Source organism: Berghia stephanieae, chromosome 10 (genome assembly GCF_034508935.2).
Source record: "Berghia stephanieae isolate SIO BIC M18660-M18661 chromosome 10, UCSD_Bste_1.3, whole genome shotgun sequence".
NCBI classification, from domain to species: Eukaryota; Metazoa; Mollusca; class Gastropoda; order Nudibranchia; family Aeolidiidae; genus Berghia; species Berghia stephanieae.
In genome coordinates this window covers 35,718,931-35,730,992 of record NC_088369.1, presented here as the reverse complement: position 1 = coordinate 35,730,992, position 12,062 = coordinate 35,718,931, and the positions used below count along the sequence as shown (strand labels likewise).

Sequence of the window (12,062 nt, the reverse complement as noted above, 5' to 3'; positions counted from 1 at the left end):
TATGTCGGTGTCTCAGGACTATAGATAGTATGCAGATGACGTCACTCAGGCCTTTGTTATTGTTTTTGCCATCCGCGTTTGTGAGTTGTTCTCACTAAACTGTATTAACCAGACTATAAAAGTTCATGGATACACACAGTTTGTGTGTTGGTCCGTTATACTTCCGGATGGCAATGTTGTGAACTCCTTGGCCAAGCGCATTCTATCTATACCGTTTTCATCATTGGCCTATTTGTGGTATAGATAGTTCGAAGATGACGTCACTCAGGTCTTTGTTATTGTTTTTTTGCCATCCGCGTTTATGAGTAATGCTCACTGAACTGTATTAACCCGACTATAAACGTGCATGGATACACACAGTTTTGTGTGTTGGTCCGTTATACTTTCGGATGGCAATGTTATGAGCTTCTAAGCCAAGCGCATACTATCTATATTAGAACAGTTTTTACTTTATGAATTTTAGATAAAATTTGGTGGGGATCTTTTTTAGGTTTACACGTGTTTATAGTTTTTTTTTTTGTTTTTTTTTAAAGGAGGTGATGATCGTTTGGATCAATCAGTATTAACTCATTCAACCCTAACACCGACTATATCCGTGGTTTACCCAGGTAACTTTTACCCCATGCCTATTTATTACATTTTTCTGAGACAAATTAAAGATGTAGTATCAAAGGTAGTGTTTTATAGTTTTTACATGTTAATGGTAGTTGAATAAAACTATCTGTGCACACGCTCATTTTTAATACCCTTTTTCCAATTTTGAAAAGCTAGCTAAAATCTCTAGGGTTGAGTGAGTTAATGGGATGCAATGATGTCTCACCTCAAATATTTTGACATTTGTATTCCATATGTTTCGAGTTGAATGTGAGGGGATACTTGGGGAAAACATGACCTTTTGAGAAAAACACTTAAAAACAGATGTGATCTTTATACCGCGACAACGATCTGTCTTAAGTGTTTTCCTCAATAGCTCAATTAATTGATTAAAGGATTTGAATTGTTGTCAATGCAATGTTCAACCTACATATTCAAATCATAATGTTGACTTCATCGATCCATAAACCATGTTTTAAAAAAGCCAGTAAGACGGTGAGTAGAGTTGAGGGGAAAAGAGGAAGAGGCAGCCAGCAAGAACTTGGATAGATGATGTGAGGACATGGACAAGATTGTCGGCAGCCGAATGCAGTCAGCAAGCCGTCAAGAGGGAAGATTGGCGTGTCATTTCAAGTCGACCTCAACCCATGAGATGACACTGGAAGAAGAAGAACACGGTGAAGGTTAATAGACGAGTTTTGATGACGCAATAGGATAAAGATAATCTTTTCTGTTATTTCAACTCGTCCACTGGTCTCTTATTCTACGGTATAAGATTATTTCTTACCGACCGTGGTGTGGCCATCGGTCGGATGGGTGACAATCGTATTACACCTCCCAGGTTCAGGTTCAAATCCCGCTCTGAGCTGAGTCTTTGGAAAAGGCTCTTTACTCACATTCCCTCACCGTACTCGGGTGTATAATCAGTACCTGGATTTTAACAGCATCCTCTCTGTCCGAAAAAAATTGTAATATCGCCCAACAGGCGTCAGGATTCGTCCTACGTCATAAGTGCTACTGTTGTCTTGGGATTCCTTGTAAAGCACCCTGAACACATTTCGTGGATGTTGCGCTATATACATGCTCTAGAGAAAGAAGATTTATATAAGTATACGCGATAAAAAAAAACAAATAAATCTAATATCATCCAGTACTCGGAGACTCCGATCGGTGGATAATAATAATAATAATAATAATAATAATAATAATAATAATAATAAATGGCATTTATATAGCGCTTTACCCCGTTGTCACAGGCTCTAAGCGCTTTACAGTGATATAAAACAAAACATATTACTGTGAGACAAGTGTGAAGGAAACGTGATACGAATTCAATTTAACAACAACAAAATATGAAAATAATATTGCAACATTATGACGTAAAAAGATAAAACTTTAAGCGAGATTTGAACGTTGTCAACGAATCCGAGCATCTCATGTGTGCGTACTTAAACCGATCGTTGCCGCGTTATAAAAATCACATTTGTTTTTAAGTGTTTATCTCAATAGCTTTAAAATAGGATTAAAGGATTTGAATTGTTGTCAATGCCTCCATATGTTCAGCCTACATATTCAAATCATAATGTCGACTTCATCGATCCATGAACCATTTGTTTAAAAAAGCCCAGTAACCTGGTGAAGGTTAATAGATATATAGTATGCGCTTGGCTAAGAAGCTCATAACATTGCTATCCGGAAGTATAACGGACCAACACACAAAACTGTGTGTATCCATGAACGTTTATAGTCAGGTTAATACAGTTCAGTGAGCATTACTCATAAACGCGGATGGCAAAAATAACAATAACAAAGACCAGAGTTACGTCATTTTCGAACTATCTATAGACGAGTTTTGATGACGGAAAAGGATTAAGATAATCTTTTCTTTTGTTTCAACCCGTCCAGTTGTATCTTATTTTAGGATATAAGATTATCTCTTAGGAATGGCTTATAGGTTAACATTTGTTTTACCGACCGTGGTCATCGGTCGGATGGGTGACAATCGTATTACACGTCCCAGGGTCAAGATTTCCCTAATATCACCTCACATCCAACTAGAAACATTTGGAATACAAATTATGTCAAAATATTTGAGATGAGACATCATTGCATCCCATTAATACTGATTGATTTTTAGTTCGAATCCTTTTCTTTGGGGCGCAACAGTCAACCTTTTAATCCAGTCATCTTTGAAAAGATGAGACCGATTTTTACCTCCCTTTATTCGACTTAACAAATGTTATTTGATTATTGAAAAAACTAAACAACACTGTTCTGTAATTCGATATCCAACTTTTATTTATTAACTCACTCAATCCGAGAGATTTTTCCTACTTTTCAAAATTGAAAAAAAAAATGTATTCAAAATGAGCATGTACAAAGATCGTTTTATTCAACTACCATTAACATGTAAAATCTAAAAAAAAAATAGCTTTGATACTACACCTATAATTTGCTCAGAAAAATGTAATAAATAGGCATGGGGTAAAAGTAGCCTGGGTAAACTACGGATATAGATAGTGTGCGCTTGGCTAAGAAGCTCATAACATTGCCATCCGGAAGTATAACGGACCAGCACACAAAACTGTGTGTATCCATGAACGTTTATAGTCGGGTTAATACAGTTCAGTGAGCATTACTCATAAACGCGGATGGCAAAAAACAATAACAAAGACCCGAGTGACGTCATCTTCGAACTATCTATCGTCGGTTTTAGGGTTGAGTGATTTAATCAATGATAAACGGCATAAAATTCAAAATCTGAGTAACAATACAATTTTCTTAATAACTATTATTTTATTATCAGTACTCATTAAAACCCAAGAGCTATATAACATGACTAATTTATTCGAAGGTCAATCATTGGGGTTTTCCATTATTTATTTGTTTGTTGTTGTTGTTGTTGATTTTTTCTATTTCTATTTGATCATCTTGTTAATTTGAGACCTTTTCACCACGTTTAGGTCATATCCGTTGATAATTTTTACCCAAATATTATCAGCCTGAATCAACGTGTACATTTATACAGGTTTATTTCCGAACCCAATTATGTGTCCAGTTACCTGGAATTGAAAACATTTTTGCGTCATGTTTTGAGATTTCTATTGCAACAATGAAATAACCAATAATGTGAATTTGAATGTAAGCTTCAATTTAATTACAAAAACAGATCAAATGAACGTTTCGAGTCTCCCCTTTATCAACAAACCAGGTTGAATAAAACACCACAGATGATTGGAATAATGTGGTAGTGGCGTTGTTATCTCATTCATCTGTGGTGTTTTACTCATCCTGGTTTGCTGATAAAATGGAAACCCGAAATGTTCATTTGATCTGTTTTTGTCATTAAATTGAAGCTTACATTCAATTTCACAATAGATATTAGTTATTTCTTCGAGCTTCGAGCAGCAACATTTACATTGCAACAATGAGGTCATAATAAATTGGGCTATCCGACTTACGAATAAGTGCGCGTGGATTTGAATCGATAATCTATTTTTAAGGTCAGTGACATAGTCGAGATTGGTGGATATTTATTTTGACACAGCTCTTTTATAGATAGTTTGAAGTTGACGTCACTCGTATCTTTATTATTGTTTTTTGCCATCCGCGTTTATGAGTAAATCTCACTAAACTGTATTAACCTGACTATAAACGATCATGGTTACACAAAGTTTTGTGTTTTGGTCCGTTATACTTACGGATGGCAATGTTGTGAACTCCTAAGCCAAGCGCATTCTCTATATAGTCTGGATAATACCGTTTAGTGAGAATTACTCATTAACATGGATGGCAAAAAAAATAACAAAGACCCGAGTAACGCCAGCTTCATTCTATCTATAAACGTTCATGGTTACACATAGTTTTGTGTGTTGGTCCGTTATACTTCCGGATGGCAATATTGTGAGCTTCTTAGCCAAGCGCATACTATCTATACAACAACAACAAAAATGATGTAACAGCATACAAATTGCATAACAATTATGTAATTTGATAATGAATATTCTCCCGTTTTACACGGTCCGTCAGCTTCTGCAATCATAGAATTCATCTATGGTAATAGATGTATGCTACGCCCACGAGATGTCTGTGACATAAAGACAAATAAATATATTATAGCACAAATAGTCTGCTCGTGTGCTGTCACAGTGATAACCTTTTCAATAAAATAAGTGAAAGAGAAAAGAATAAAATTTCACTTCAACTTAAAATTGACAAAATTTGGGTCAGATTTATTATGATTTTATATTTATGAACAATTAACATTGCCTTTAATGAGTTTTATACTCGGCGGATAGTTGAGTCCTTGGAAAAGGCTCTTTACTCACATTCTCCCACCGTGCTCAGGAATAAAATGAGTACCTGGCCTTTAACAGCGTTATCTCTGTCCGGAAAAAAATTGTAATATCGCCTGACATCCCGGCGTCATGACTCGTTCTACATGTTACGTTTTGCTGTTCTTCGGGGACCCCCTGTAAAGCGCTTTGAGCACATTTAGTGGATATTGCGCTATATAAAACCTCAATTTATTTTTGTCCTGAATTAAGTCCAATTTTGTTTTCCACCAATCAGCACCAACAAGAACAAGGCTACAAGTGCGGGTTATGTGGTGATCCCTATGATGACAAAAAGCGTCCGAATGAGGCTGGGGGTGAATTCGCCACCGGGAAAATTTCGGCGAATTACACACAAGGACAAGAGGTTGTCTTAAAGGTGGATCTGACAGCCAATCATAAAGGTAATAGGATTAAATAGTCTGATGTCACGTCGCTCAGCAACGAGCAGCTTGGTTATAAACGTTGGTCTATGTGGTGTAATATCGCCTAACAGGCGTTATGTCCCGTCCTACATGTTAAATGTTGCTGTTGACCCGGGAAACCCTGTAAAGCGCTTTGAGCACATTTAGTGGATATTGCACTATATAAAATCTCATTTTAAAAAATTATAAACAAAGAATATCGGTAATTTTTATTCTTCATGCGGGCTAGAAATTGTTCACGTGTCATGTGAGCAGGGCTCTAATTCATGGAGCGGGACTACGACGATAGTCCTAGACTAAATCCGTAGTCTCAGACTAAACGGAGTTGTAAGCTATTCATGAAGCCGGACTACGCGAAGTCTTAAACGAGGGACTAAACGGGTGAAATTTACACCCGCGACTAAATTTCAAAATCATATGTGCTCTTCGCTGGGGGAAATAATTGTACAGCGATTAGAACAAGGATACCCGACAGTTTTTGATTTTATATTTATTTTTATTTATTTGTTCATTTTTTTTGTTTTGTTTTTTTATTTTTTTCCTTTTCTTTTCTCGAAGATTCGACAATCGCACATACACTCCTCATCTTGCCCATTCAAAACACTCTCCAGGGACTCCTCCCCCCCCCCCCCCCCCACACACACACACAGTTTCATAGTAACTTCCTCCTCCTCCTCCTCCTGCTTCTACTACTACTACTACTACTACTACTACTACTACTACTACTACTACTACTACTACTACTACTACTACTAGTAGTAGTAGTACTACTACTACTACTACTTTCACTATTATCACTACTACTACTACTACTACTACTACTACTACTACTACTAATACTACTACTACTACTACTACTACTACTACTACTACTACTACTACTACTACTACTACTACTACTGCTATTACTATTACTACTACTACTACTACTACTACTACTACTACTACTACTGCTACAACTACTACTACTACCATTACTTCTACTACTACTACTACTACTACTACTACTACTACTACTACTACTAATACTACTATTACTATTACATGTCTATTATGTCTTTAATGGTCCATTATTTCTAGAAATTTCAGTCTCTCACTGGCCTTATCATTTCTATCACACCACGCTAACGACTCGTTCACACTCCAACCATCGTTGAGTACAGACGATCCAATTTATACTGCATTTCATTTTATTTGTTTTTTGTTGTGCCGACGAAGGGTTTGTATCCGAAACGCACATTGTCTGTATTGTTCCCACCGATTCCTCTCCATCATTATTCTTTCGTTAGTATTTTCGAGACCCCATGCTTCAGGCAGCGCCCACCGCACTCTACTTAGAACAATGCTACACCGTGGATAAGTGCCATCGTTACTTATATTTACTAAAAACATTACACACACACATTCTCAAACAATTTTTACACTCCTAAACTTGTCTCACACTATTTTTATTTGTGGGGCCAAAAATATATATAATAAAACGATCAAAACAAACACGAAGAAGAAATAGATATGATTTCTGTGTTACTTCGTATGACACATTTCTATGACGTTTTGCGATACGTTTCCGAGGAATCCTCAGTTAAAAATAGATTGACCTCTGTAGTCTGAGACTTCGCTAGCGTAGTCAGATAATGTTTCGATTGCTGTCCTAAAAACCTTTATATACCTTTATATATATATATATATATATATATATATATATATATATATATATATATATATATATATATATATATATATATATATATATATATATATATACATATATTACCTTTGTAAAAGCTGACCAAATCAACTTATTTGGTTTTCAGGTTGGTTTGAATTTAAGATTTGTCCAACCAATGATCCCAAGGTAAAGGCCACGCAAGAATGCCTTGACCTTTACCCTCTTCAGTTATCAGACGGGTCAGGGACGAAACTGAATGTGGCAAATTACGGGACTCGCATGATAAGTATTCCTGTGCGGCTGCCTGTGAACCTTAGCTGCGATCTCTGTATGCTCCAGTGGCATTACCACGGTGGTAAGTACAGTCTGGACACCAAGTACAATAATAGTAGTAGTAGTAGTAGTAGTAGTAGTAGTAGTAGTAGTAGTAGTAGTAGTAGTATTAGTAGTAGTAGTATAGTTATTATAGTAGTAGTAAGTAGTAGTATAGTAAGTAGTATGTAGTAGTATAGTAGTAGTAGTAGTAGTAGTAGTAGTAGTAGTAGTAGTAGTAGTAGTAGTAGTAGTAGTAGTAGTAGTAGTAGTAGTAGTAGTAGTAGTATAGTAGTAGTAGTAGTAGTAGTAGTAGTAGTAGTAGTAGATAGTAAGTAGTATATAGTAGTAGTAGTAGTAGTATAGTAGTAGTATAGTAGTAGTATAGTAGTAGTGTAGTAGTATGTAGTAGTGTAGTAGTATTAGTATAGGTAGTATAGTAGTAGTAGTGTAGTAGTAGTAGTAGTAGTATAGTAGTAGCAGCAACAGCAGTAGTAGTAGTAGTGGTAGTAGTAGTAGTAGTAGTAGTAGTAGTAGTAGTAGTAGTAGTAGTAGTAGTAGCAGCAGTAGTAGTAGTAGTAGTAGTAGTAGTAGTAGTAGTAGTAGTAGCAGCAGCAGCAGTAGTAGTAGTAGTAGTAGTAGTAGTAGTAGTAGTAGTAGTAGTAGTAGTAGTAGTCGTAGCGTATGGCTTCACCTCAATTTTCATTTCGTCAACCCAGCTTCGAAAGTCTCCCTCCGCTCCGCCCTAAGAACTGTTTCAAACCCACCTTCAAGTTTAGTAACTGGACAGTGGAGGACGATGTGATCGCTGGTATCTGGAGCTGCCTGGCATTTCCGGCAAACATCATTGCTCCCAAGTTACCATCTGCACAGATTTGATGCAGTTCTGTCATGTACTGTTAAGAAGCAATTTGGGGAAACCCAGTATTTCCTGGCGTTGTGGAATGCAGGCATCCCACTTTGGTGTTTCCCTGTTCCACATTTCTCTCCAGTTTTCCTCCACTCTGTAGTCCACTATTTTTGTAGGTGGGAAGGTCCTCTCGATTTGAGTCTTGTTGTTGAAGGTGCTCCAGGTGTACCATGTACAATGAGAATGTATATCAAAAATATATACGCAATGTGACCAAAATCAATCCCGGATGCAGTCGAAACTATTTTCTGACCCCTCTGTCTATCCAGCAGTGAATGGGTAGAGGGGCTTTTAGATTTGGCGGAAATTACTTTGCGATAGATCAGCCTCCTATCCGAATAATAGAGAGCAATTGCAATTGTCCGTTTCACGCCATAAAACCGGGATAAGCTCCGGCTCTACGGGCCCGATGGCTCTGAATGATTATAAAATATGACCTGTCGTTTCAAAAATACGAAACTATGTAGGTGCTACATGGCTGCAACTGAGTTTCTATACTTTACTCAACTTAAATAATACTGATGATAAACATACATTGTATTTGTTCAGCGCCATACTACATCACGAGAAAGTGCTCTCTCTCTCTCTCTCTCTTTCTCTCTCTCTCTCTCCCTCTCTCTCTCTCTCTCTCTCTCTCTCTCTCTATATATATATATATATATATATATATATATATATATATTTCACTTATTCCTGACAGGTAATAACTGGGGCACGGAACCCGATGGTCATGGTTGTATTGGATGCGGCTACACAAACCAGGAAGAGTTTTACGGATGTGCTGACATCAGAATCAAACCTAGCACCGACACCAAGCAGAAGACAGATTTGAGTAAAAGAGGCACTATAGCGTCACCATTGGAAGGGATTACCTCAACTCCTAAAACAAATGATCTCAAGCACCCAGAGAAGTTAGGATCCCATCAAGGTGGTGTCAATGTAAACTCTGATATTTTCAAAATGACTTCAAGAGTGCCTGTCATGGTGAAAGCCATTGACGGAACAAACACACCGGCTCAAACTACAATAACGTCATTGTGGAGATCAGGCGGTGACTTGAATGATAATAGTCAACAAATATTACCAACGACATCATTTCCTTTTGTCCCACCTCACGCAGATAAGCCAAAGTCATTTCAAAACATGAATCCTCACTCCACTCTAACATGTCAAGCTCTCTCAGACGTACCAGTTCTTACAGAATGGTGTTATCACAACTGTATGGCTGGCAACTGTCCTCAAACTCATTGCAAATGTCAGTTTGCTCAAAGTGCATTGACAGGGCCATCAATCGACACCGATTTGTCTCAACAAACAACACATTTGCCTCAACAACTACCAAATTTGCCTAAACAACCACGAACTTATTCTCAACTCAAAAATGGACTTAATGAAGCATCCAGTCCTTTCATCAAATCTCTCCAGAAACCAAGAACGACTTCAGATCCAGGCTCTTTTATCCCACCTCACGCAGATAAGCCAAAGTCATTTCAAAACATGAATCCTCACTCCACTCTCACATGTCAAGCTCTCTCAGACGTACCAGGTCTTACAGAATGGTGTTATCACAACTGTATGGCTGGCAATTGTCCTCAAACTCATTGCAAATGTCAGTTTGCTCAAAGTGCATTGGCAGGGCCATCAATCGACACCGATTTGTCTCAACAAACAACACATTTGCCTCAACAACTACCAAATTTGCCTCGACAACCACCAACTTATTCTCAACTCAAAAATGGACTTAATGAAGCATCCAGTCCTTTCATCAAATCCCTCCAGAAACCAAGAACGACTTCAGATCCAGGCTCTTTTATCCCACCTCACGCAGATAAGCCAAAGTCATTTCAAAACATGAATCCTCACTCCACTCTCACATGTCAAGCTCTCTCAGTCGTACCAGGTCTTACAGAATGGTGTTATCACAACTGTATGGCTGGCAACTGTCCTCAAACTCATTGCAAATGTCAGTTTGCTCAAAGTGCATTGACAGGGCTATCAATCGACACCAAAATGCCTCAACAAGCAACACAGGTGCCTCAACAACTACCAAATTTGTCTCAAGACAAAAATGGAGTTAATAAAGCATTCAGTCCGTTCATCAAATCTCTCCAGAAACTAAGAACGACTTCAGATCCAGGCTCTTTTATCCCACCTCATCCAGATAAGCCAAAATCATTTCAAAACCTGAATGCTCATTCTACGCTCAAGTGTCAAGCTCTTTCAGACGTACCAGGTCTTACCGAATGGTGTTATCACAATTGTATAGCTGGCTATTGTCCATCTTCCGATTGCAAATGTGATTTTGCTTCAAATCCCTAGAACGGACATCTGGTTAAAACTAATAATAATAATAATAATAATAATAATAATAATAATAATAATAATAATAATAATAATAATAATAATAATAATGACAATAATAATGATGATAATGATGATGATGATGATGATGATGATGATGAAGATGATGATGATAATGATAATATTAATAATCGCTTATGGACATTTAGTTAAGAATAATAATAACAATAATGATAATAATAATAATAATAATAATAATAATAATAATAATAATAATAATAATAATAATAATAATAATAATAATAATAATAGAAACAACAACAATAATAAGATCAAATTTCCGAATAGTACTAGCGGTGTTCCCCAGGGAAGTGTTTTGGGTGCGCCTTCCATGTTTTTGATATATTAATGATCTAGGTTCTACTTCAAGTTATCAACTCAAATTGTAAAATATTTGCTGATGGTATAGACATTTGATTATCATCTTTAAATTGTAACGTGTTACAACATGACATTCTCAACTCTTCTATAGATAGTTCGTAGATGACGTCACTCAGGCCTTTGTTATTGTTTTTTGCCATCCGCGTTTATGAGTAATGCTCACTGAACAGCATTAACCTGACTATAAACGTTCATGAATACACACAGTTTTGTGTGTTGGTCCGTTATACTTCCGGATGGCAATGTTATGAGCTTCTAAGCAAAGTGCATACTATCTATAGGGAATGAGATTAGCGGAAGAATAGCGTCCCTTGATTGAACATCACCGGTGGAGAAGTTATTTGTAAACAAACCAACTACAAGCCTGTTTTTCCTGTTTTTATTTGTTCAATGGAAATTCTATGTTAAGGAATGTTAAATATTTGTAATTGCCTCAAATAAAGCTTTGAATATGAACATGACATTATAGCCATTATGTGCTGTTTTCACAACTGTTTGCACAGACACCTCCCACAAAGATATATGTTCCTACTGAAATAAATAACAATGTGAAATTGAATGTAAGCTTCAATATAATTACAAAAACAGATAAAATGGACGTTTCGGGTCTCCCCTTTATCAACAAAACAGGATGAATGAAACACTACAGATGAATCATTTGTAGTCATCTGTAGTGTTTCATTCATCTTGTTTTGTTGATAAAGGGGAAACCTGAGAGGTCCATTTTATCTGTTTTCGTATATCAAATTGAAGCTTACATTCAATTTCACATTGTTATTTATTACTTCGAGCTTCGAGCAGCAACATTTATATTATGTTCCTATTGAGATGCTGAGTGACAAATTGACAAGGCTATAGATAGTATGCGCTTGGCTAGGAAGCTCACAACATTGCCATCCGGAAGTATAAGGGACCAACACACACAACTCTGTGCAACCATGAACTTTTATAGTCTGGAAAATACCTGGTAAACGCGCCCGGAGGAGACAAAGAAAAACACTCATAGACCAACTGAAGGGCTTCACCAACCTAACAATCCAAGAGCTGGTTGAAAAAGCAAGAGACAGGGAGGAATG

The 12,062-nt window shown here is 36.9% G+C and overlaps 1 protein-coding gene across 1 annotated transcript in view; it reads left to right on the top strand.

Annotated features, from left to right (window-relative positions):
• LOC144981052 (uncharacterized) overlaps window positions 1–11,447 on the top strand; it is a 14,147-nt gene extending 2,700 nt beyond the window's left edge. The window contains exons 3-5 of the mRNA XM_078929145.1: window positions 5,167–5,332; window positions 7,168–7,377; window positions 8,945–11,447. Of these exons, the coding sequence (XP_078785271.1) occupies window positions 5,167–5,332; window positions 7,168–7,377; window positions 8,945–10,563 (1,995 nt within the window). The 3' untranslated portion in view covers window positions 10,564–11,447. The remainder of the gene's footprint in view (window positions 1–5,166; window positions 5,333–7,167; window positions 7,378–8,944) is intronic.
• Window positions 11,448–12,062: the final 615 nt, after the last annotated feature.